This window comes from Lathamus discolor, chromosome 12 (assembly GCF_037157495.1).
Source record: "Lathamus discolor isolate bLatDis1 chromosome 12, bLatDis1.hap1, whole genome shotgun sequence".
In the NCBI taxonomy this organism is placed as follows: domain Eukaryota; kingdom Metazoa; phylum Chordata; class Aves; order Psittaciformes; family Psittacidae; genus Lathamus; species Lathamus discolor.
Genome location: NC_088895.1, coordinates 3,531,843 through 3,557,387, shown reverse-complemented (window position 1 = coordinate 3,557,387; position 25,545 = coordinate 3,531,843). Strand labels below are relative to the sequence as shown.

General features: G+C 55.6%; 1 protein-coding gene and 1 long non-coding RNA gene across 3 annotated transcripts in view; both read right to left on the bottom strand.

Moving 5' to 3' along the window:
* SRRM4 (serine/arginine repetitive matrix 4) overlaps positions 1–18,496 on the bottom strand; it is a 40,981-nt gene extending 22,485 nt beyond the window's left edge. For both annotated transcript variants that reach the window (XR_010615471.1, XM_065692183.1), the window contains exons 1-2: positions 18,279–18,496; positions 1,668–1,811 (exon numbers count right to left, since the gene is read on the bottom strand). Coding sequence is in view for 1 of the 2 variants with exons in the window: in XM_065692183.1 (XP_065548255.1) it covers positions 1,668–1,811; positions 18,279–18,409 (275 nt within the window). In the remaining variant the exon portion in view is untranslated. The remainder of the gene's footprint in view (positions 1–1,667; positions 1,812–18,278) is intronic.
* Positions 18,497–21,192: 2,696 nt separating this feature from the next.
* LOC136020953 (uncharacterized) lies at positions 21,193–25,254 on the bottom strand. The gene is made up of 4 exons (XR_010615614.1): positions 24,803–25,254; positions 22,264–22,319; positions 21,853–22,144; positions 21,193–21,741 (listed from the first exon to the last, which is right to left on the bottom strand). It is a non-coding gene; the product is annotated as an uncharacterized LOC136020953 (long non-coding RNA).
* Positions 25,255–25,545: the final 291 nt, after the last annotated feature.

Genomic DNA, 25,545 nt, shown 5'->3' with positions numbered 1-25,545 from the left:
AATTCAGAGGCTGAAAATACGACAGATACGCTGTGGCTACTCATTCCCCATGGTAAATGCTCCTAAAGACAAGGGCAGCTGCTGGCTCCCCATATAGGTCCGGATTGAGGTTTGGGGGGGGGCAGGCACAACCAGCTCCCCAGGGCCTCTACAAAGCCACTGTTGGAAACGAGGGTGTTGGGCTTGTGCCTCAGTTTCCCCACTTCTCGCCCTGCCAGCGGGAGCAGCCACTAGCAGGGAATGTGTGGAAGCAGCCCCATGTTTGGGAAGTGCTACAGGAATGGGCCAAAAGTTGAGCAGTTCTCTGCGGGAAGAACAAATGTTATCGTTAATACAAGCCCTAATGCAGAGCAAATGGCACTTTGGGGGGGGGGGGTGGATTCGCTCAGGTGCCACTGCCTCCCAAACGCTCTCTTATCTGGGTTTGAATTACTCCCCAAATTACCCTATCATGACAAGCCAATTGCTGAGCTCTTTTAACACGCTCTCTGACAAACTGCTCTGCAGAACGTGCTGCGCACCCATGCTTCCATTGGGAATGGTGAATGGCTGCGTGCCGAGCACTGCTGGGGCAGTAAATCCAAGGTGGAACCTCACTGTGACCCCAGGGAGCACCCAAATGCTGCTCCTTACTCTCTTTCTCCTCTCAAGGATTTCATGGACCAGCAGAAGCACTGTTAGGGGATACAGCACACCTTGGGCTCAGTGGGTCTTTTGTCTGCATTAAGGTAGAAGAAATGTGTTTGCCAAGACAGCTCATTGCTAAGCTCAGCCATCTGCCCGAAGACATCCTAATGGTGTGTGTGCTAGACCAGGGACCTGAACACTCATCTCAGCCGCTCAGTTATCAGGATGCTCAACCCCAGCTCCCACATCCTTTCCCCTAGGACATGTTCGGACTCCACACACAAGTCTCAGTACATCTCGGCTCCTGTCTTGCCCAGGGCCACAGCCATGGGAGGATTGAAAGGAACTTCTGACCACACAGCTACAGGCAGTTTCAGTAGAGCCCTTCTCCCTCTCCTGAGATGAAGCCTTTTGTCTTTGATGTGGAAGCTTTCTCCTTGCACTGATATGACTTTAATTGTTTCTCCACGATTGTAATCAAAGTCTAATTAAAAATACGCTTTAGATTATTGTTCCGGTTAGCCTGAAATCTGAAGATATGAAATGTGCTTTCTTGCTCTTTCTTTCCAGCATCTTAAACCAAACGGAGAGGCTTTAATCCCAGAGAGTTTAGCAGGCAGGGCTCAGGGACCCCAGCTGCTTCATTTACAACATTCAATTCATTTTTCCCTTCTCAACTTGTCAGGGGCTAATGACAAACTGATAATGAAGCTGTGTCCTAATGAAGCCAGTGCTGCTGGTCTGATGTGGGCATGCAGAGAGTGTAATTGCTGAGGGTGATGCCCAGCCAGGGGTACCCTGTTAACCTGGGAGCACACAGGGATGCTGGCAGGGCACAGCAAGGAGGCTGTAAGAGCGAGACGTGGAGTGTACATAAACCACAGGTTTCTCCTTGCTAACACACACAGGGGTTTCACACAATTGCATATCTTTGCTGGACACACACACAGCCATTGAAGCCATCCCAAGCTCCCGCAGGCCCCCACAGGGGCTGGGGAAACAGTCACAGATGCCTCCTCTGCCATCCCCGTGGCTCATACCTGCGTGACCTGTGGTGTGCGTGGTCTCGTCTCTGCTTCCCCTTCACACAGCCATTGGTGCTGGAGGCATCCTTGACTGCACGGCCACTCTGCTTCTCAGGACGTCTGTCCTCTGCGGGGTACGACAGGCAGCCGAGCGTCCCACTGCGGAGCCAGAGCACACAGAGAGCAATAAAGGACTGTCCATTCAGCTAGGCTTGCTGGCTGAAGGTTTCCCATGTACTAGAGAATCCCCTTGCAGCTGTGAAGGAGAGCTGCAGATTGCTCTCAGACCTCCTGAACCCTTGGTGCTCAGCCCTGCAGTGGGAAACACTCCTATGAAGCTCCAGAAAGCCCCCACTTCCAAGCCACGCTGCATCCCATTAGGGGCATGCTGTGCTCAACTCTCAAGAAGAGATGCCGTGACCACCCTGTACTGCAGGGACAGCATGAGGGCTATGTAATACACCAGCAAGGAGCAACAGTACCAGATCAGACCAGCACCCCGACATCTTCCTCTGCATTGTGGGTTTTAGCTCAGCAGCAGGCAGCACTGGTTTGCACTCTGGTAGGAAAAAACCCACTTTTGCATTTCAAATGCCATTCTCCACACCTGCCATTGCATTGGAAATACCTTGCCACACAGGCCTCATCCTGTCCCTGTCACCACCACCGAGGTGGAAGAAACTTTGGGCAGCCAATGAACAGCTCTCCTTCCCACTCCTATATGTAGGATGCTGGGCCACTAAACACAGCTGGTCCTGCTGATAGCCTGACCTGGAGAACCTGGGGCAGCTCAGCAGAGTTGAGGGGAGCCACTGGTCTAGGCAGGTGGCTGCAAGAGCCCTGGGAAGGCCATGGGAGTTGACAAGGAGCAGAGCCAGAGCAGGCAAAGCCTGAGGTGAAAGGTCTCCAAGAAACACCAGGTCTTGGGTGAAGTAAGCTGGAGTGGAGAAAAGAAGCCAAATGGAGAAAACAAACCCAAACAAGCCTGAGCTCAGACACCTGGGAGGACTAAGTGTGTTTCCAGTCCCTGATGATGTTTACTTCAGAGAATAGAAAGATAAGGAAAAGCCATAAACAATACCCAACAGGGGTGCCAGGGATGCCATGGTTCTGGTGTCAGAGTATTATTTGAATAGATAAAGCAAGTATTGGCATGTCCACAGTGGCTCAGGGATGCCAGGAGGATGCTCTGGCTGCAGAGACCATCACATATGGGCTGTGGAGATAGCAACAAGGGGTTAGAGCCAGGCGCATGCTGCACATCATAGAGTTAAATGGGGCCAAACCAGTGGTTAGAGAGCAATGTGATGCTCAGGTTAGGCATGATCCAGTCTTGCACACCCTAAGGAACATCCTGATGCCTGCCCAGCTATGAGCAACATGGAGCAACTGCAGAAGAAGGGTCACTCCTCGCTTTCCACCTGTGTTTTCTCTCTCAACAACCCCCCACTTTCTCTAATAGGTGATTCATTGAAGCCTGTTTTGTGATGCCTGCGTGTTTAAGGATGTGTATCAGCCAAATACAAGTGACAGGGGTACAAGTGAGGGCAAGCTGGGTGAAATATGTCTGGCCCAGGACATGCAGGAGTTGATGGTCCCTCTGGTTTTAAAAATCTATTACTCTGCTTAATAGATTCCCAACATCTGTGTTATTTTTAAGCATCCAGGAAGCTACATGGTTAATTGCTGTCTTTGTGTGAGCTAATTAGCTTGTGGCCTTTCCCGACCCCCTTTTAAGAATAGTCTTCTGAGGCTCGATCATTAGGATCCATTAAAAATGTCCCATAATTAATGACCTGTGCAAAGTCTGGGTTGAATCAGCTCCAGCAGCAGTGGGAAGGTTCCCCCCTGGGCTGGTGGCGCAGTGGGCACTGCTGCCTTGCAGGAGGGACCCAGGCACAGCAGACAATGTCCTTCTCATCCCAGCTTCAGCACCCACTAATGGGATTTTCAGGTCCCGAGTTAAAATACGTTGGCCTTGAGACAGCCAGGGTCTCCTGTCCTGCAGTGTGCTAGGTGAACCATTTCTCCTGGGCTTGCAAGTAGCTATTGATGGAAATAATTATTCTCCCAATTCCATCAAAGGCTGGATTCAGTTCTCGCTGAGAGTCACGAACATTCTAAACTGGCTGGTAATCCCCTTGCATTAAGCTCTGTAGACGCTGAATGAATATATACGTGTATAGAAAAACATCGTTGTTCTTGTCTTTCATGACTGGTGTAAGAGTGCAGAGTCCCATTGCCTGATGCCACCCCTGCTTCCCTCCCCAGGGTGGCTGGCATGTCACCCCCAGTTTGCAGTGGCACCACTGAGGCCAGTTAACCATGCTGTGCCCCCCACACTCAGCAACAGCTCCCTTTGGGACTGGACATCCCTGTTGGCTGGGGAAAGGCAGAAAGTCACTGACAGGTTTGTCAGGAGGCTTTTGCACCAGTGGTTCTATGGGAGCATGAGGTGGCCGTGCACATGGGTGGCAGGATAAAGGCCACTTCTCTGCAGTGGGCAAGGAAAATGCAGGACCAGGGAAGTCCCACAGTGCTTCCAAGACCTGGGAGATGTGCTAGGCTCAGCATGGAGCGATTCTAGCAACCTTCCCAGAGGATGGGGCAAACGCACAGGGTATCCGCTGCCTCAGGGAGCACAGTCATAAACCATCCCCGGTCCTCCATTCAGGCCTGCCACACTCGATGCCATGGCCAAGTGCCATCACATCAGGACATGAAATGTGGCACTTGGTGATACGCACTTCACCGGGAGCTGAGCCCAGCGACACCCGTCCCCTGCAGCCCCACGGTGACGTGCAGTCACTGCAGGTTTGGTGTGCGCTTGACAACCCTGCCTGCTGGCACCTCAGTCCTGCTGGCGCCAGGCAGCTGCCCTTCCCTGCCTGCAGACTCCTGTGTCCCAGCCGAGCTCCTCTGTCCCAGCCCCGAGCAGCCCCCTGCCATAAACCTTCCATCAATCATCCTTTTCCCTGCAGAAACCCATCCCAAGAAATTTCCTTCCTAGTGACCTAGTGCTGAACGCTGCCACCAGCCCATCTCCCACCCACAGCAGCATCGTCCCTTGCCTCTGCAGGATGGGCTCCAGCAGTCCCAGCCCTCTGTGGCTTTGCTGAGGACCCTCTGCCCTTTCCTGCTGCTTTGCAAGCAGCAGTGTAAGCACCCTGGGGCTGGATCATGCTAACCAAGCCTTTTTGGGTATTTTAAATCATTTCTTTTACTTTGCGTACAAAGCTGGGTTGGGTGCTGCATGCACCCAGCCGCGTACACAAGCACTTCGGAGGCCCCAAGCACTGACTGCACTTGGCAGACCTGCACCAACAGCATTTCCAAACTCAGGGTAGAGTACCTGGGAAAGCCAATACAGAAACTTGCCCTTTTCAGCCCTCGGAGGCTCCACGTTCCCATCATCTCTACAGCCCCCTGTGAAAATGTGGGAGTGGCTCCAGCCAACCGGAGCCCTGAAAAGGAAAAAGGTTAAAGCATCTCTGATGAGCCTATTAGTTGTGAATGTTCCACTAGCATTAAATCAGTGACAGGTTCCTCGCCTGGGGTCTGGGGACATCAGCCCATGAAAGGATACAGGCTTCCATGGCACCCACAGCTGCTCCCACCAGGGATGCTCTTCTGAGTACCACGCAAAATGCGTATGGACACATGATTCAATATCTCATCTTTCCTCTCTCCTTTCCTCACCTGGAGGGTTTGGCTGCGCAGCAGGGGCAGGGGCTGGCTTGCGGTCCCCATTGTCCTGCATCCCTGTGGCTCTCTGCCACAGCCACTTCCGATGCGCTTCTGCTCTGGGCTCTTTGGGTGGGCTGGGCTGCTCACAGCACTTCTAAAATCCACCACTTCGGGCTAAGAAGCCTTTTGGTGCTGTCAAAACAACCCTTTTATTTTCTAGTTTGCTCATCTGATTGTAACAGAAAACGGTCGAACCATTGCTTTGTCCCTGGAGAGGGAAGGGGCAGAAAGGAAGGTTGTAAAGACACTGCCAAGCAAAAAACTCCAGCAGATGTGTTTATGTAAAGCTCTTTGCAGTAGGCACTAAAAATACCTCTTCAAAATTAGGAGATGGGGAAAATTGCAAGTGCTTCCCACAAACACACACACAAACACCCCGTGGCAGGTTCTTTCCCCACCTCGTTCCGCCCGTTATTATTAGTGCAGCAGGAGCCCTGCAGTTTGTTATTGAAAATTATAATAGCAAATCACTGCGATATTTTCCCTGATTACACTGACTCCAAGCCAGTTCAATTTTAATCTTCTCCCCGCTATTTTTTCCCCATGCATCAGCAGAGGCACCAGCTGCAGAGGAGCGCGTGGTTTTCTTGAGGCAGTTGAAACACACAAGTGAAACACAATTCTGGAATATACAGTTTTCATCCAATGTTTGCCAGCCGGGACTCGCCTCCCCCTCCTGCTCCCAGGAACTGTGTGTCCTCCTGCAAGGCTCTATGCGGCAGTGGCTCCTTTTGCTGCTTGGACTCCAAGAAAGGTTTAACAACCGCTCTTATCACATCCCAGGCCAGAAAAGCAGCTTGGCTTTTTATTTTCCAGCAGTTGATTTGCTATGCATGGTTGAATCAGAACAGAGGAGCTTCCCTGCTGGAAGAAGCCCCGGGAGCGACGCAGGATCAGTGCCAGATGCTGGGGGGGGATGCTGTGTGGTCACAGCCCATGGGGAGGGCTCCGTCCCAGGCACCAGCTGGTGTCGATGGGATGGATGGCCCTGGAGGAGCATAAAACTCCATAGGGGAAAGCAATGCTCCCATAGACACCCTTTCTTAGGTTGTCATGAGGGTGAGGGCAGCCCCTCCGTGCTCCCCATGGCTGGGTCTCCTCCTCCCCTTGTCACAGGAGCCCCGTTCCTCTTCCTTCCTGAGCACCCGGTCACCTAGCAGGGCTCGGCGTCACCTTCCCTCAGTGCCAGCAATCCAGGATGGCTCCACTGATTGTCTGCCAACAGCAACAGGGATAAACCCAAGGAATAGAGCATGTGGTCGTATCATGTCTAAAGAAAACCTGGACTGCTGCCCCACCTCGAGCCGTTTCTACAGCATCTTGTGCCTCCCACGCTGCCTGCTCGGATGTCCCTGCAGTGTTCCATGCCCATCAGCACCTCACTCTGCCAGCCCAGGCTTGATCTCAAGGGGGACAAAGCTGTGCCTCTCCTATCCTCAAATCCTCCTTAGATAAATACCCTGCAGGTTCCCATGCCTGGAAAGGAGCCAGTTTTCTCCTCAATCAGGGAATAGGAAAGGAGAAGCCTTGGCTGTTCCCAGTGCCCATAAATGAAGCTGAAAGTACTGAGGTTATCATGCTGAGCCGTAGCACAGCACTCCTGATCCATGTTTTGGAGGACTGTAGGCTCCTGAGTGACCCTGGCATGGCAAGGACTGGGGCCAAGAGCTTACGCTAAATAAACCCTACATAGCCCCACTGCCACTCTGCTCCTGGCTGGCCACAAACTGCACTCCCAGGCCCTTGTCCCAGAAAAAAAGCCCTTTGCCACAGTCTGCAACATGGTCAGGCTGGAGGGCTTCTTCATGCCCAACAGGCTTCACAGTGCCAATGTCCCCTGTGCCCCAGAAGTATCCCCTGGACCACTGCAGCACCCTGGGTTCAAGCCAAGCCTTGCTGCTTGGATGGGGCCGTGCTTGCACACAAGATTCCAGTCCCTCACACAGGTTAATCTGGGATCTTTGGAGATCATCATCCTCCAGGAGGGCTCACTCTCTCGTGAAGAAGCCACCCTGTGTGCTGCCAAGCAATGGCAAGGCCAGGCCATGGGATGCCACATCTGCAGTGTGCGGTCGTTCCATGTGCTCCCTGCAAAAAACTGGCTCCTTCCTTTGTCTAAAAACCCAGCTCATTCGGTGTGGTGAACAGCAGCAAAACAGTGTCTTTGCCAATAATATAGCTAGTGAAATTTTAATCAGATAGGGGATTGTAAGCACACAGTTACCAGCAGCTCCTGGGAGCGTGGAGAGATCACTCTAAAAATGAATTAGTAATAAGGCACCTTGGAAGCAGTGAGAAGACGACTGGAGAAGATGCTCTTGGAGCAGCAATGCTCCCTTTGCCGCTCACCTAAAGCTTTTTCCTCCTCTCCCTGAATTCAGTTTTTGAATGAGGAACGTATCTCCTAAACATCCATCCCACCACAATGCCCAGGGCCACACAGCCAGAGCCCCACAGGGCCTGGAGGGCTCAGTGATGCTTCAAGGAGCAGATGTCCCCATGCAGGGATGTGTAGGCAGCAATTAGCTCCTGCAGAAAGGAATTAAGCAACAGATTTCTCCTGCTGCAGAGATGAGGATACAACATTCCCAGCCCAGGAAAGGAGGTGGAAAGTGGGCTTGAACCCCCATGCTACATGCTGCTGGTGGCTTTTGATGGCCAGAAGGGCCCTTTGCCTCCCTGTATCACATCTGCTATGTCAGCTGAGCGGGGAAATAGCCGAATTGCAGCTTCATGGGTGGGAGGGTTTGATTTGACTCCAGTTGTCCTTCCCTGTAACACCGCTCCGCCCATGGGAAACAGCAGGGTGGTTTTCCCAGCTGCTCAGAAAGGACCAGTGAGGGGGGGGTTAAGTTAAGGAGAGTTTCTGAGAGGGAAGACAAAGCCTTTCCTCCTCCTGCTGTGCTCCCAGGAGGGAAAGGTTCGTGTGGCCATGCCATCCCTGCCACACAGCAGACACCAGGTGCTGCAGCACCCTGGGCTGTTTTGGGGTCAGGGCCAGAAAGAAACCTCTCTCTCTGCTCCCAGGTCTTGTCCCCAGCCATTCCCACCCCCCTACAGCTCTGAGCATTGTTTGAAATCATCCCAAAAAAGAAAGGGGAGGATATGAATACATGTATTTGCTTGCTGCTCCCTAGAGGCAGTGGGTCCCCAGACCCATGGCAGACCCTGCTAGGAGGGGATGGAGAGAATCATTTCACTTTTTGGCACATCCATCTTTAACTGGGAGTAGTAATAATTTTACTGCTTGCTGGGATTTGTGAGGTTGAACTAATATTTGTAAACGACTTTGCTATCCCCAGCTGAAAGGCAGCCTGGTATGGCAAAGCCCCAGCCTCATTCACATTCGGATAATCCAGAATTATTCATAAACAAAGTCAAGATTATGCAAACATATTCATTAGTTCTTAGAATACCTCCAGGAAAATAGAGGAATTAGTTTTGTTAACAATTACATCTTATGTAAGTGTGTCTCTAAGCGCACCGTGACCCGCACGCTATCGGTGCTGGGGCACATTCACCCCAGGATCTCAGAGCGCTGGGGCACAAGGGCCTGTACAAAGTGGCCACCTCAATTTTGGGCTATCCCAGTTCCCCATGGCAAGTGGAAGCACCTTGCACAGACCCTTGTGCCCCCCCAAACTTGGGGTCCCACCAGCTGCTCTTCAGGAAGAGCAGGCACACACTCAGCACCTGCTTTGCACCCATCACAGGCAGCCCACACGTGAAAACCATCCCCTTATTCTAGCCAAAACAACCTTTCTTACCCAAATGAAGGTTTGTGCCATACATGTAGGGCCGGCAGGCTGCGGAGGTGGGATCTGGATGCAGCCCCCTCGCTCCGGATCTGCCCCTTTCACCTTGCATGAGCCCTCTCCCCAGTACAAGCTTGTGCCCAGCTTGGCTTCCCGCAGCGCAGCGCAACTCTGTTCGGGGTGTGCCGGGAAATGGGAGATAAAGGTGCCCTGAAAATAGCACAGGGTTTAATTAACGCCGCCTGCCTTCACTCCATAGGTTGTGTGGATTGTTAATTATTTTTATAAAGAAAATAATTAGTCCCAATCAAGGCAGAAGCTCTCCAGAATTACAGCTCATTAACCGCGCTCACATTTTTCTGTTCTATAAAGTCATGTGGTGCTGATGAAGATTATAGACCCTTGGAATCAGCATTAAATACAAATTCAGACAGTGTTACCATCCTATTACCATCAACTGCATCGGCTTGGCTTCGGTAATTGCAGCTAGAGATGAAGGGCAGGGATTTCTGCTCTGTGCAATCTCTGAAAACAAGCACTCTGCCCATTAGTTTGCAGGAAACAACCTGACACCAAGCCCCGACTCTGCTAAGTACATCCCTGAGGAGATGGCAGCCACCAAGGAGAAAGGGGAAAGCAAGGTGGCTTTAGCGAGGATGGGAAGATGAGGGTTGCTGTGGTTTGGTTCAGCTCTGGTTGCACAGAGTAGGGTGAACCATGCAGGTTGGGTGAACCATGCAGGTTAAGAGGATGCTAACAACATGGCAAATCTGTCCTATGGGTCGGGGTAACAAAGCAAACAGTCCAAGGGATGGAAAGAGAGAGGAAATGCAGAGGGGACAAGGAAAAACCTTTAAGCCGTGGGATTATCCTCATGGGACATGGGGAAAATAAGACACAGAGGGATGCTGTTGTCGGGGATGTAGAAGCATCCCCAGGCACCTCCCTCTGGACTGTCCTGTGCCAGTGCTGGGGCCAGCTCTATTGAACGCTGCAGAGGCTTCGCTCAAAGCCTAATTGAAAGAAATTACAGCATGTTAAAGGGAGTTCGGGTCAAATCAATACCTGTGCAGTGGGGAGGGCGAGCGGGGGGAGCAGGGCAGTGCCCAGAATGGAACATGGGCTTCCCTGCCTGCCTTTCCAACATGGAAAAGCAAGGTGAGACCTGCTGTCCTCTGCTCTGTGCAGGACAAACCCAGCGGCACTGCAGCAGGAGGGTTGGCAGCAGCAGCCTGCAGCAGGGAGAGGCAGGGAAGCCACGGGTCCTCGGGATCCTACTCTTCGGTTTCCATTAATCAGGGATGAATGTGCCTTTGGTGGCATTTGAAGTCGGCAGCTATCTCTCTGGCCCACAACATCACCACAAAATTAACCCACCCATCCCCACAGCAGCAGCTCCCTCTCTGAGTTCCTGCCCTTGAGCAGCCACTTGGAGGATGGGGATGGAGGAATTGGGGATATGGAAAAAATACTTCTGGGGAAACCCTGAAGGCAATGGTATAGTAACATCCAAAGGGCATCCTTTGCACTGGTTCCTGAACCAGGTGTGGGACATGTTTGGGACAGCATAAGGCCCAGTCCAAAACTGCATCAACAACATCTCCAGCCATCAAACAGAATGGGCCACTGCATCCCTATGTCTGGGGTTGCTGTAGGATCCTGGGAGAGATACAGCCAACATGTCCTGTGCCCTGCAGAGCTCAGCCCCCCCATGGGGACACTGCAGGGCAACCAGCATCTGGGACACAGGGCCAGAGGAGGCCACCAGGAGATCATGTCCATCCTTGATTAGGAGGCATGGGGCCAACAGCCTGAGTCCTCCACTGTTCCCCAGCAGGTCAGGCTGCAAAACACCCTCATGTCAGTGAGTAACCAGCATCTGCCTTTGTTCCTCCTCCATCAGCGGTGCCCACCCAGGCCCCAGCACACGTTATCTGCTCCGGTGGCCCTGCTCCAGCACCCTTCATTAACTGGCCAATGCGTGGCTGGCTGATGGGCAGACAAAGGCAGGCACAGGGTGGGCGGCTGCGGCAGGCAGATAACCACAGAGCCAGCCCCACACAGCAGTGAAGGGCAGACACAACATGGGCACAGGGCTGCTTTGTTATTTGCTTTTTATCTATGTGTTCCTGATCTTGGAGGTTTTTGGTGAATAAAACCCCCATCCGTTGGAAACAGCGGTGCTGAACCCACTTGTCTTGCTTTTCCCCATCATAGCAAACCTGGCTGTGATCTGATTGAAGTAGAGGGGATTTGAAGAGGGCAAATGCATTATTGGGCGATAGGTTCCCAGAGTTAAACCAAGAGCCTTAGGGTTAAATCAGCCTAAACTGCCTCCGGCACTCAGTGTGCCATGGCCATGCCCTCTCTGCCCAGAGAAGGGCTGCTCCACGGGCTGAGAATAACTTTTGATCTCTGTAGATGCTCTTACACATTGGTCTTTTATATGCACAGCTTCGGTGGCTCCAGCTGACCCACAGATTAATTCAGCAGGTGGCCTTTAACTGTGAAATCTCTCTTAACGCAAAAATATTTCTCTTGCTGGGCAAGAGCTCATTCTTCATCCTGACAGCAACGTAGCTAAAAGCACAGCCTGCTACCCCGCTCCCTCCCAGTCACACCCCAACACATGGGCTCCCAAGCACGCGCGGGCTCAGAGATAAATCCAGTACAAGCAGCCCATTGCCAAAGTGCTGTGGGGAGGATGCGCTGCTCGAATTTGGTGTTAGTGAAAGAGAAGAAACCGTCTCTCAACCTGGCCCATGGGTCTCAGGGTATTTTCAGCCACCCGCACGCGAGGTGGTGCCCCCACTGCCACCTCTGCGCCTGCCAAAGCCCCTGGCTGGGGCTGGGCAGCAGCAGCTCTTTCTTCTGTCATTGATGACAGGACCTTAATGAAACACAAGGTGTTAAACCGGTCATCAGTGAAGCGAGCCCCAGCCTTGCTGTCTCCATACCCACCTCAGCCAGCCTGAAACACCGAGAGTGTTTAATGCAGTGCTTTCCCTCATGTTGTTGCTGAAGCCCTTCCTGCAGTCCCTGCTGCACTGGCAGGGAAAGCGCTCCCTCCACGTGCGGAAAAACTGGCTATTTTTAAATTCCCAGTGTTTTTTAAGTTCCCAGCTTTTGGCTCGAGTGGCTCATGGAGAAGCCACTTCCGCAGTACCCAACATCCCACAAGGGTAGCATGGTCCAATGGTAGCATCAAGATGTAGGCACTGAGCCTGGTCACGCTGCTGGAGGTGCTGGTCCAGCCCACTCATCCCTCCGGCATGTGCCAAATCTAAAGTCCTGTTATGGATGCTGTGCTGCTGGGATCCAGTGCTCCTGCCAGATTTCAAGCATCCCAGCCCCAGCACCTTTGCAATCAGCAAGCAGGGCTGCGCAAGCAAACTGGTTTGGTGTTTCTCCCTTTGCTGGGAATGCCAAAGGGCTCAATCTGGGTATCAAATCCAGCCCTGTTTTCCAGCCAGTGGCACCGCCAAGGATTAGGGCCAGAGGAGGGCCTGCGAAAAGAGCCCTGGCACCACCCGCAACCAGAACGTGGGTGGGATTTGCTGGCCTGGGTAAGGCTTTGCAGTGATGAAGAGGTTCTTGGTGGATGTAGGGAGAAAAAGAGGAAAATAAATAGAAAAGGAGAAAAGGAAAGGGTGCTCATGCATGAAATGATTTCATTACAGTGGCGCTGGGTTTACGTTTGATAAGTTCATCTTACACAAAAACATCCATAGAGAAAGGTCCAGCTGCCAGACACGGAGATGTGGGAAGGGGCAGGAATAGGGCTGAGCAGAGGAGGGCTCAGATCCAGCCATGGCCCTCTGGAAGGAGAAATCTCCCGAGGCCAGGGACCCCAGGGGAGAGCTGGGCCTGCAGAGCCCCTCTCTGGGGACAAGACATGGGGGGACAGGCTGTCCTGGATGGAGGCAGGATGGAAGGAAACCAGAATGGCCACAGGACCTGCCAGTGGGCAGCAGCTCTTCACCAAGGAAGGAAGCAAACCAAACCTGTTTGAACCCTCATCTGAAGAGGAGGAGGAGGAGGACAGGAGATCAGGCAACCCTCAGCTCCTCATTCACTCCTGAGAGCTTCTAGGTGAAGGTGACAAAGCCCCAGGGGACCAGAGCAGGGGTACAGCGGGGAGAGATGGCACTGCTTAGAACCCCATCCATGAGTTTGGGGTTCCTACAGGGGCTTCCAAAAGCCCTTTCCCTAAGTCCTTAGGTGCTTGTACACCCTCTTGCACTGGGGTACAGCATACCTGGCTACAGCACCCATGGGTGCTGAACCCAGCTGTGCCACGTAGCACTCACTGCATCCCATCTGGCCCTGGCAGGAACCTCTATCCTGACCTCCCAGATACATTGGGGCACACTCTGGGGACAGAGGTGTCCCCCAACCCACCGGGGAGGCCAGCAGGGTCCCCAGCACCAGCCCAGTGGGCAGGCAGACGGATGAGGCTGGGAGGAAGGAGGAGGATGATGAAGGCTCTGAGAGCAGCAGGAAGGGGATCTCGCAGGCATCCCCAGCTCTTCCCCTTGCTCAGCCCAGCCTCCCAGCAGCTCCCGAGCTGTCTAATTAGCTCTCCCCGCCATCCAGCTGGAGGGCAGGGGCAGACAAAAGCCTCCCTATTGACAGCCCCTCCAAGGAAGGGTCTTTTCTTCTCTCCCTGCTTTTCTATTCAAGCCCCTCTCCCCCCGCCTGGGCCGGGGCCATGGGCTCATTAGCGCAGGGGCTGGTTGGGAGCAGATGGCAGCCGGGCTGGCGCGCCGGCCCTGCCTCTGCCCGCACAGCAGATGCCCGACCAAGGAGGGGGGATTAACGGGAGTGGGGGGCCACCAGCACGGCAGACCCAGCGAGTGCTTCACCCCCTCCCCAGCACCAAACCCCGATGCCCAAGGGCTGACGAGCAGGGAATGGAAACACCAAAACCGTAGCCAGAGGTTGGTTCCTCAGTTCAACAGAGACATTCCACATGGCCAAAAGTCACTGCTGAAGTCACTGGGCTACTGCAGCCACCTTCTGCCCTCTCTGGGGTGCTGGGACCCCCAGCACCGCCACCCTTGTCCCAGCAGGCTGGTGGCAGCAGCACCCCTGTCTCCGAGATCACCCGCGATGGCAAACCAGGCACGAAACCCACGTTTAATCCCACTTGAGCAACCCCTCTTCCCCCTCTGTGCACGGTGCGATCCCGGGGATTAAGGGTTAAAGCACAAATCCCCTGCCCTGCCCTGAGATGACCCACTTAGACCATCTGGCAGGGAGGGATGCAGGAGCCTCCTTTCCCCCAGCGCTGCTGGTGCTCACCCAGTATCACCAGCTGCCCAGGAGCCGATACCAGCACCCACAGCCCCCAGACTCAGCCATGCCCGTGGTCTCCATGTAGATGTGGATTTTGGCTGAGTTTTGGGTGCTGGGACAGGGCAGTCTGTGCTGCAGTGCTGTGGCTGGAGTGGTGGGAGCAGGGAACCCAAACCCCCCTAAAAGCATCCTACAATGCCCTGGACTGCTACCAGCTCTGGGTCCTGGGGAGGACCCTGGAGCCCAGCCTGGCTGGGTGTTGGTGGAATACGCAGCAGCACTGGGAGAAGTCAGACCATGGAGTGCAAAAGGGCTGCCAGCCACCATGCTGTGGCTGAGGTCACAGCCAGGGAAGAGATGCAGGCAGAAGCCCAGAAGCCTCAGCTGTGGGGCTGAAGCTACAGCGTGATGGTGATAGCCACCCCCAAAGGCTGGGCTGAGACGGGGTGAACCTTATTACGCGAGGTTTAAAGAGTGTTTTCAGTTCACAAGAGCCAAAGCTGTCTGCAGCATCCTTGCGGACCAGCGAGAGGGAGCGAGGGCACCCAGCTCCTGTCCCTAGTGCTCCCCAGCCCACTGGGCACACAAACCCCTCCAATCCTACCCTGGGATTTTGCCTATGCAGAAGCTGTACCACAAAGTCCCGTCGGGCCCTATGGAGAGGAAAGGTTAATTGGAAAAGCCCCTTTCCCCATCACCTCGGCTTTTCCTTTCTCACTACAAACTGGTCAATAATCCATTTACTTTGGCAGAGCCCTGCTCTGGGCACAAAGCTGTGTTTGGGGCTGAGTAAATACCCCATCCCCCTTTTCCCCTCCAGCCCCTGCAGGACCGGGAGGGAAGGGATTAATGTATTCTTTTGTTCCAGGATGAACCTGGGTTTATCAGAGCTTTAACCCTCCAAACATCCCAGAGAGCTTGATGGCAGTTTAGATGGAAGAGGCTTTATCTCCAGGACCAGCAGGAAGGTGGTGGTGAGGGATGGAGCACGGGGCAGAGCCAGCTCAAGTAGTGGGGAATGACACAGGAACACAAAAAATCACTTTTTATCCCCAGGAACCCCACCATAGCCCCACAAGGATGCAGGACTGAGCCCTCAGCCATACCCTGCGGGGATGGTTTTGGTCTATGCCCACTGTGGGTGTTCCCAACAGGACCCCCATGGCACCCCACAAAGGCACAGGCTCAACCAGCCCAGCAACGGGGAGACGGGCAGCACTGTCCTAGAAAGCCTGCCATTGCCTCCACTGCTGCGGGAAGCGTGAGGCCAGATCCAGGGCACAGACCTGCGGAGTTTGCACAGGACCAGCTGTCAAGTGTGGGAGAAAACAGGGATCCAGATGGTCATCTTAATCTTGCCTTTGGCTAACGGGTCTCCCCGTCTCCTGCCCGGTGCTCTCTGCTTGCTGGCACCGCAGTCATTTGCTCCTAAATTAGATGGGAGCATCGTCAGGGAAGAAAGGCCAATACGAGCAGCAGCACGGCAAAACCTTCAGGAAAACAAACCCAGAGCGGAGCCAGGCACAGAGGCAGCTCCAAGAGGAGCTGCTGCAAGCCTTGGGGCTGCTCTCTCTGTGGATGGGCAGCCAGAACCCACCTCTAGCTATTGCTGGTGCCAGCTCAGGGTGCTGGGGACACTGCTGTGCACCCCACTAGAGAGGCCTCTGGGGGTGCGAGATCCGGAATCTCAGCGGTGTGATTGTGCCAGGAGAGCAGCCTCGGGCTCTCAGCAGAGCCCCGCACGATGCAAGCCCTGACGAGAGGAGCCAGGGAGTCTCTTTCTGTTCCCCAGCCTTCGGCTTCTGCTCCCCTGAACAGCAAAGCCCCGCTGTGGCAGAGGGGCAAGCACAGCAGGGAGCCCTGCCGGGGCTGACCCCTGCACACCGCAGTGAGGGCAGCGGAGCAGATGGCTGCACCACAGGGAATATCCCCTCATCCCGGCCGGCGGCACACACCGCAAGGAGACAAAAGGAGCTGGAATGGGACCTGCCACGGGGACCTGGCCGTGCCGTGACTGGCTGCACGGAGCACACCCCTACTTGGGGACCCCCTTGTACAGGATCTGCCGCTGCCAAGGTGCAAAGCACAGCAAAGCCAAGCTGGCGGGTCCATTTGGTTGTGTACCAAGAGCTCCTGACCCCGACACAGGCGACTTCCCTCCAGCTGGAGCTGGCATTGCCAGTGAACTAGAGCCACGCTCCTTCCTCAACTTCGGAATGGAGCTGCCAGCGCGCCGAGCCCTGCGCTCAGCCTGACAGGCTGGCTGCGGCAATCCCAGTCGCTGCTTAGAGCCGTGCATCATCCCTGGTACTCAGGCTTGCTGTATTTCCCCAATGTCCTCGTTTGCTGCTGTATTACATCTCCAACGGTGAGGTATTTAAGCAGCACGGCTTGCTCGGGCACAGTCAAGCCGGAGAGAGTGTGTGTGTGCGCAAGCCAGCACCCAGGCTGGTGACAGCCCCTTTGGGAGCTGACTGAGCCCGGTGCAGGGGAGGAGGAAGGCACAGTGGCTCCTCTCCCCCATGAAGGCTGAAGCCCTACAAACGCTGTCACTGGAAACAGGATTTGCTCGTCTCCTTTAGAAGCCTTCCCCAGTTTCCTGCCCTGATTAATGGCAGTTGGAGAGATCGGCAAAATTCATGCTTGGGCAGCTTGGTCACAGAGGCAGAAATGCTCCTTGCATTGCTTGAGTGCTGGGACCCCCATCCCCATTGCTGCTGTGGCTTGCAGCCTCTGCCAGCACAGGAGGCATCAAAAGCAGCTCCCCACGAGCTCTCTGCTCCTTAGTGCAGGCTGAACCTGACACCCAGCCCACTGCACACTGAGTCCCTCTCCCCTAGAGACCCATCACATTCATGAAACTTTGGGGGGCTCCCCAGCCTGTGTGAGGAGCAGCCAGCAGTGCGAATACAAAACAAGGAAAGGGAAGAACCAGGAAAAGCCTCTTTTCCTCATAAAAAATAGCGCAAAGAGGATATTTTTAACCAATATTGAGACAGTCAGCAAAATAAAACTGATCTAAATTAGAGAGTGGTTGTTGTGAGGAAGCCGCACGGATGCTTGTCCATGCAGCAGCCCGGCTGAGCGGCTCGGTGCATACAAGCAGCCCCTTTCCCTATTTTCATGGGGTCTGGCCATTGCTCTGCCTGTGGCAAAGATGAGGAGCGAGAGGGATAAGGCAAGCAGGTACCAAATGTGCCAGACTGAGACTGCTTGGCTTTGGGAGCTGAGGGACACCAGACCTGGAGCTGCCCCGGTCCATGGCTGTGAGCAGGCTCCTTGGGCACTATCAGCCTTCCGCTGCACCAAGGCAGGGTCCAGCTGGAGGGGGGCTGTTCCCCTCTCTGGGCATCACCTTCCCAGTGGTCCCTAGTGAAGGGGTGATGCAGAAACAAGACAACCACCAAGCAGGACACACACCCCGGCGCTCTGCACGGCAGGGATGGAGCTCGCCACACTTTCTGGCTGATGACCCCCACCCTTGCCCCCCTCCATAACCCAGCTAGAGCTTACCAGGCTCCCCTTGGGAAGCAGCCAGCTTCAGGGCTCCAAGCACCTCTGAGCAAAGTTTCCCAAGCCGGCTCCCCTCGGGAGCACAGCACCTACCAGGGAGGGGGGGGGGGCCCAGCCAGCCAACATCCCTCTGCCCTAGGCATGGGGGGGACCCCCACATCCTCCACTACCCAACTGGCATGGGGCAGGGAGAAGATACTCCAGACCCTCCTGATGGGGAGCTACTAATTGGGGGTGACGAGGGGCTCGGGCTGACGCAGCCCCCACCCGGAGGCAGGATGAGGGGGTATCCCCGTGCCCTGGCAGCCCTTACCTGGACAGCGGCTTGCGGGCAGTGATGCTGGCCACGATGATGCTCTCGGGTCGCGGCGTGGCCACGGCTTTGAAGGTGCCTCTCCAGAACTTCTCGAAGAGCTGCTTCTCGCCCTGCTGCACGCCGGCCATGACCCCCCCCGGCCCCGCCGCTCTCCGCGGTGCTGAGCGCTACATCCCGCGGCTCGGCGCCGGCTCCGGAGCTGTGCGGGAGCCGCCCCCCGCCCGTTATGTGCCGGCGAGGCGGGGAGAGGAGGCGAGAGGAGAGGAGCGGGGCTGGGCCCGGCCGCGTCCGTCCCCTCCCGGCACCGCCTCCCGCGGCAGCCGCGCCCCGAGGGCAGCCGGGGCCGGGCGCGCTCCTTCCGCTGCGGGCCCCCCGCGCACCCGCTCCCACCCTGGGGTCTCCACTGAGCCCAGCGCCTCCCTTGCTGCATCCCCATCATCGCCGTGCCCAGCCAGGAGCTGCTGCCTGCGCGCTGCTGGATCACGGCACCCCCATGTTTGGCCTGAGCCCCGCAAGTCCCGATCCCACAAGGGCTGCCTGTGCTTTTCCCTAGTCCAGACTTTACCAGACACAGAGGGAGAGCGTAGAGCCACCAGCCCGGATGGGTGAGGAAGAAAGCAGCAGGAGGGCATGGAGTCCTCTCTGTAACTGGTCCATACTCCTCCCCATACAAGTCCCAAAGACTCCCTTTATTTCCCCCCCTCCTTATCCCTTCCCATTTAACAGGCACTGGCAGAGGGGCAGGCATGGGGCAGACTCCTGCTTGGCCACAGCAATGGGGCTGGGAAACCCCGCAGTGGGTTCCCAACCAGCTCAGAAAACAACTCCTCACCTTCCAGGGCAGGATTAGACCCACCAAGGCCAGGCACACGGAATGGGAGGGAAGGGCTGGGGCAGCACAAGTGCAGCAGAGCAATTCCCCTTCGCCTCTGTGCCGGGTACAATAAAAGCATCTTCAGGAGAAAGCGTTTCTTGCACCAGATGCTTTGAAGCGCAAGTAAAAGCTGGTGACCTTGCATGAATGAGACTCTCTCTATTGTGCCTTGGAAACCCACATGATACATTTATGTAAGCGGCAGGGGGATAATGGAGCCAGGAACAATAGGTGGTGGGAGCCAGGAAAGAAGGAAAAATGACGGAGAAACTCAATCACTTTCTTGCACTAAATACAGCGCTAGCGGGAGGCTCCTTCCGACAGCACTGCCTGCCAGCTCCCCCTTCCCTGCCCCTGCGGCACACGGGGCAGGCAGCCTCGACCCGTGTCCCCACGCCGGCAGCCACAAAGGGAGAGCCTCGGCGGCACACGCCGGCCGGCAGCGCTGGCCTTTGTGCTGCGAGGCTGGAGGCGGCTGCTGGAGCGGGCACGGGTCCAGCGGGGCTCTATACAGAGACGCTGCTGGCTCTGCCAGACACCCCCAGCCAAGCCTGCGAGGGAAGGATGATGTTCAGACACAGCGCAGGGATGCTGCTTCCTTGGGAAACCACCCAGGGGCAACAGGCACCGCGAGGGGCTGGGAAAGGCCACATGCAAGAGATCTGCTCTAGCCCAGGGCACATTGAACATGCCACGGTCAGGCACGGGCACTGCACGCAGCAGGGCAGAAGGAGCAGGGGAAAGGGCTTGAGAGGTCTAAAGCAGCCAGGCTGCAAAGGCACAACCGGGGGAGGGCGCAGACAGCACCCATCAACGGCACAGTGAGCACCCACCAGCCCCCGGACAGCCAGCAGCCGGAGCAGGCACTCACCACCCAACCCGGTCCAAGCTTGGGTTTCCTCCGGCCCTTCCAGGCACTCCCGTAACACACAGCCTGTTCGTTAGGAGCCCGTTTCCCTTCGGAGCACATTAAACTCAAAGAGAGATCAGGTGTTCATACGCCCTGGCCTCGCTTGAATGACCCAGATGCAGGTGGGGATGAGCCCCAGCCCTCCTCTTGTACCTCATTAACCAAATACCCTGCAAGGCATCAGCCCCTGCATCCCCCTGGGCTTTGAAGGAGGAGTCCAACCACCCCCAGCTGCAGCCAGGCTCCTCATTACACCGCAGGGCATTTCACCCCCTTCCTTCTACCAGCAACCCCGGAACAGCTCTGAGCATCCTAAAATTAACTGCAAAATAAAAGGAATAATAAATGTTTGCACTATTAAATTAGCAGCACTGGTGGCGTGTGGGCAGAAGGGAGGCTGTGATCATTACAACAAGAAGCCTCTCTCCTGGCGTACCTTGCGGAGACATCAGTGAGCCAATTAAGCAATTGGCTCAGTTAATGGAGGCTCCTAGGAATAGACTTCCCTGCTATAGAATAACCGTGCCATAATAAATAAACAGCCTGGAAAAACATTACAAGATACCCAGAAAAAGCAGTATTATATATAAGCAGAAATGAAACCTTACATTTCCAGTGTGGCACTGCCGGTGCTTCCCCAAACCTGGGCTGCGAGGAGCTATGGGACAGTGCCATGGGGCACAGGCAGCCCCTCCTGCCCTCCCTATCCTGAGCCCTTGGGGTCATCACAGCCGTACTCTAGAGCAGCATCCCCAGAGCCCCAGCAGATGCTGCCTTCCCTGCCATGGCAATAAATGCCACCTCAGGTTATTTACAGCCCAGCAATAGCATGGGGCTCTGCCAGCTTCAAATGTTTGCACTCAAGCGGGTGTAATAAACTGTAGTGAGTCCTGGGATAGGGAAACAGGGACTTGGAGGGAGGAAATAAGATAGCATAAAACAATGTCTTCTTCAGAGCGCTCTTCTTCCAGGATTTGATGGGGTTTGGTTGGGTTTGAAGGACGCAAAGGGCTGAGTCTGGGCTTCCCCCCACTCCCCTGCACCAGGGCTGCAAACAAGGCTCTCCTCAAGGCTGTGGGGCCCCCAGCACCGCTCACTGCACCCAGCTCCACAGCTCTACAACAACCTGCACCTCACAATTAAACCCCCGGCACCCCTCAAGGCCCAAACCCCTAGGAAACCAGAGAGAGACCTACCCGGCTCAGAGGCAGGTGGGGATGCTCAGCACCCAGCCCTGCCTTCTCCTCTTTATCCTCTCCCGTGCTTAAAGGGCCCAACCTCCTCAGCACCTCCTGTCCCTAGGCTTTGATTCTGGGGGTGATCCAGAAAGGAGAGAGGTCCCTGCCCTGGGTGAACACTTGCTGTGAGTGCTCAGCCTCTGCCAAGGGACAAGGTGACCGGGGGGTGAAGCTGTGTGTGTTCAAGGGGTACCCGAGGGGATGGAAAGGAGAAACTGTGTTTAACTGGGATTCAATGGGAACCTGCTCCCCCTAAGAGAGAGCAGAAAGCAGGGGCTGCCCTGCAGCTGCACCAGTGTTTGCCTATAGACGTTGAGTTCTGTGTTTCCTTCTTCCATCGGGAAGCGCTGGAGCCGGATTTGGCCCGAACCGCCCCATTCCCTCCTCGTGCGGCGGTGCTGCGGTGCTGCTCCAGCCCTTCCCCGGTTACCAGGGCTCCTGCGATGGCACAAAATCAACAATTACCTCTGGAAGTGTTCATTATCACTGGAGAGTCGATAAACAGAGGCCACGAGTGCCCTCTATTCACGGCACTTGAGAAGCACCTACCAATTATTCCCTTGACTAAGCCAGCCTTGCCTGGCAGGAGGGGGGCTCTCCACCACGGCTGCCTGCGGCAGGGTCTTCTTCGGCCAGGGAGGAGGAGAAGGAAGAAGGGCTCCTTGCTTAAAGTCACCTTTGCAGCTGAGCTGTGAGCCTCCGATGTGACGCCCGGCTCCGATTTGGATGCGGATGGATGCTGAGTGGGTCTGGCCGTGGGGCTGCTTGGGCAGAGGGGCTGGGAGATGCTCAGCGGGGCTGGATCCAAGCTGGTTTCCCCGGAAAGGTGGTGTGGAACGGGCTGCAGGGCAGGGAAGCAGCAATGGCAATGAGAGAGCGTGCAGCATCACATGTCAAACTGGGAAAAGCCCTTGGGAGGGTGGTGGGCAGCTGAGCAGCCCCATGCTGGAGCATCTTTACCTCAGTAAATGCATCTTGCAGAGTCGAACTGTTGCAAAAGGGTGTTCATCATCATCCTAATGATGGGAAATATCTGGGTTATGGCTCTTTCCCTCCCGTTGAAAGGCTCCTGGCCAGCCCCATAGCCCCAGGCAGAACCTGGGGTCTCCCCTCTGCCTGTCCCCACTGCCGGGCACATCCAAGAACAAGGCACTTGTGAAGGGAATGGGCTGATACTGGGGGATTGCACCTGTGCTCCCCTGGTTTGAGGGTGCCCACATCCCCTCCATCAGCGCTGACTCCACTGTTCCTGTGCATCCCCTGAGGAGGAAGGGGGGAACCTGCAGGCTTGGGGTGTGAAAACCTGTGGTGGGAGCAGGACCAGCTCTGGGTGTCCCCCCCAGCATGCAGGACACCCCCAGCCAGGCCCTGGCTGCCTCGCAGTGAACCCAGGATGCCTCTCCATCATCTCCTGATAGAGAATGGGCACTCCCAGAAGAGCACCCGGAGCGGGTATCTCCCACCCTGGCTTTCTGTGCCGCTTCAGAGGAGGTACCCAGATTCCGTGTTGGCACAAGGGGCTCTCCAGCTCTCCTGCCCATGCATCCTCTTCAGCAAAAGCACTTTTCCCTCCTCGCTCACCTACCAAAGCCATCCAGCCCTGATACTTAGGCAGCACAAGATGAAAAGGCACAGAGAACAGATAAGTGCGAGCGCTCGCAGGCAAAGCCATTTGCAGCTGCCGGAAAGAAGGGAATGAAAGGGCAGGCGCGGAGGGGAAGCAGCAAAGCCAGACCGCAGCCTTTTCTTCCCTTTGGCTCAAAGAAAGCTCCGGAGCGGGAAGGGGGATGGAGGGATGGAGATGAAAACACCATTTCCCCCGGCGAGCCGCAGTGGCCGTGGCGCTGAGCCTGCCCCTGGGGACCATGCGGCAAAGCCGAGCAGCCGCTGCGGCTCCGAGTGCCACTGCCCAAAGGTCACAGCAGCTGATGGGGTGATGCAGGGGCTGCAGTGATGGGGTGATGCAGGAGAGGCAGGGCCCAGCATGACAGCCTGGGAGCAAGTGAAGGAAAGCCCTGGCTGGGGTGCCAGCAGCCTGAAGATGCACCCAGGAGATGGGCAAGGTGAAATGGGGTCTGCCCTCCTCCTCCTCGCCTTCGCTGGCTGGCAATTAGCAGCCACGATCACACAAGCAGCTCTGTTGCCTGGTGGGGTAATTACTGGCTAGCAAAGTGGAGAGGCTCATTGGATCCCAGCCTCCAGCTTGGGATGTGGCTGGAACCAGGGATCAAGGATGCTCAGCACAGGTTTGTGCTGCAGAGCTGGAAGGTTTTTGCTTCCAACTTGGGAAGGGTGGGATGGGCCAGACCCGGGATGCATGTCCTCCTCCACGCTGGCACCAGCGTTTTCCCATTCCCGGCTCGCTCCAGGTCCCAGTGCCAGCTCCTGCCTCTCCTCCTCCAGCACCTCCCTGTGCCTGGCTGTGCCTCACTGCATGAATCCAAACCAGGGCAGGAGGAAGTTTGGTTTCCCCAAACTACATCAGCTTTAAAACCCCACTGGGCTCAGCACCCCTCACCATTCCTTGTCCTTCCTGGCTACAAGAGCCCATACCCCCATAGAGCTGAGATCAGGATGAAGAGGGACGAGGTACAATCCCTGCTCTTTCAGTTCGGGCTCAGACCTCAAAACTCCTTCACACCATGAACCCTCCATCCCAAGCCCACCAGGGATGGGGAAAATGCTGCCCAAGAGCCAGAGATGTGGCCACAAAGCCAAAGCTGTTTAACCAAGCCTGCCTGGGGAGCGCCTATGGGGGGAGCAGTTTGACTCCGTGCCATCACCAGAGGTTTTTCCCCCCTTCTGGATCATTGCCCTGCAGCAGCAGCCATGGGCAGAGGAGCCTTGTTCTGCCATGCAGCGCTGCCCGTGCCTTGGGGGAATGAAGCAGGAAGGAGCGAAGTGTCACATTCCAGCTTTTATAGGCTATTACTTATAATGGAGAGGAACAAAAATACTGTAAAATAAAGCACTTGAGGCCACCAGCCTGAGCATTAAATGGGCCTGCTAAAGAGCTTCCTGATTTGGATCAGAGGCATTGCCTTGCTTGTGAGAAAGCCGGGGGACCAGGCAACACCATCCCAGGGAAAGGCCATTGTGCTCCTCTTGGGATGCTCCTACCTCAGCTCCCCCACCCCAGCCACTCCCAGTGCCTCAGGGGAGCACCCAGACCCCGAAATCCGAGGCTTCGCACCCCTGTGGAGCGGCAGAACACGGGGAGCGTTTTGCCGTGTTGAAGGCAGCGCAATTGCTGCTGCTTGAACTTCGCTGCTCCGAGAACAAAGGGAGGGCTTGGGGAGCAGGCACTGCCCATTAAGAGGCACTAATGAAACGTGAAAACGTTTAACTCCGCTGCCACTTCATACAGGTTCGAGCCCAGCCGCAGCTGCAGCGATGTCCCATTGGTGGCTAATTTAAGCACCAATTAAACAGAGCTAAATTAGAGCGGCAGGAACTGATTTGGCAAGGGATGTGGCCGGGAGCCCCAAATCTCGCTGACCTTGCTGTCACCGGGCAGGCTGGTTTGCAAGCAGGATCACGAGCTGCTGGAGAGCTGGTGGGGTTTGTCCGTCCTTTAGGGTGAAGGAAGGAATGAAATACCTAAAGGCTGCGGTGTGCCCACTGGTTTCCCCTTTGTAGCATCCCGAGCAGGGCTGGTCCTGGCTCCCTTTAGCAGGGATGGAGTCCAAATGCAGTGTGCATGTCCCACAGCCTTGGGTCCTGGTTTAGGGTGCAGAGCTGGTTCTCAGCACTTTAGAGCTGGTTTTGGTTAGCTGATAATGGCCTTAGGCTTTGCTCCAGCAAGGATAGCTCAGGAGGCTTCAAAAGAGCTGCGGGCTGGTGTTCTGCACCCACAGCCCCAGTGCAGGATCTGCTGGCTTTCCTGAGAGCTTTATTTCCTTTAGTGGATTTAGGCAGTTGCAGTAAATCCCCTGTGGTCCCTGGTTCCCAGCTGAGCCAGGTTAGACCCAATTTAGCATCAGGGACATCCTCCAACAGCCTGTGGGTATGCTCCTTGTGCCCAGGAGCACCCCATCCCTGCAGAGCCCTGCCTGCCCCCCACCTTTCCTTGAGCCAGATGGGCAGCAGAACCCGCAAAAAGCTTTTCCTTGTGCCTCCACACACAGATGCGGGAGCAGAGGTGACCGAAGCATCATGTGCTGCCCATTGAACAGCCGAGGCTGATGGGTGAAGTGAAGCCATCCTCTCCCTGCCAAAACACCCCCTCGGTTCCTCATCTTG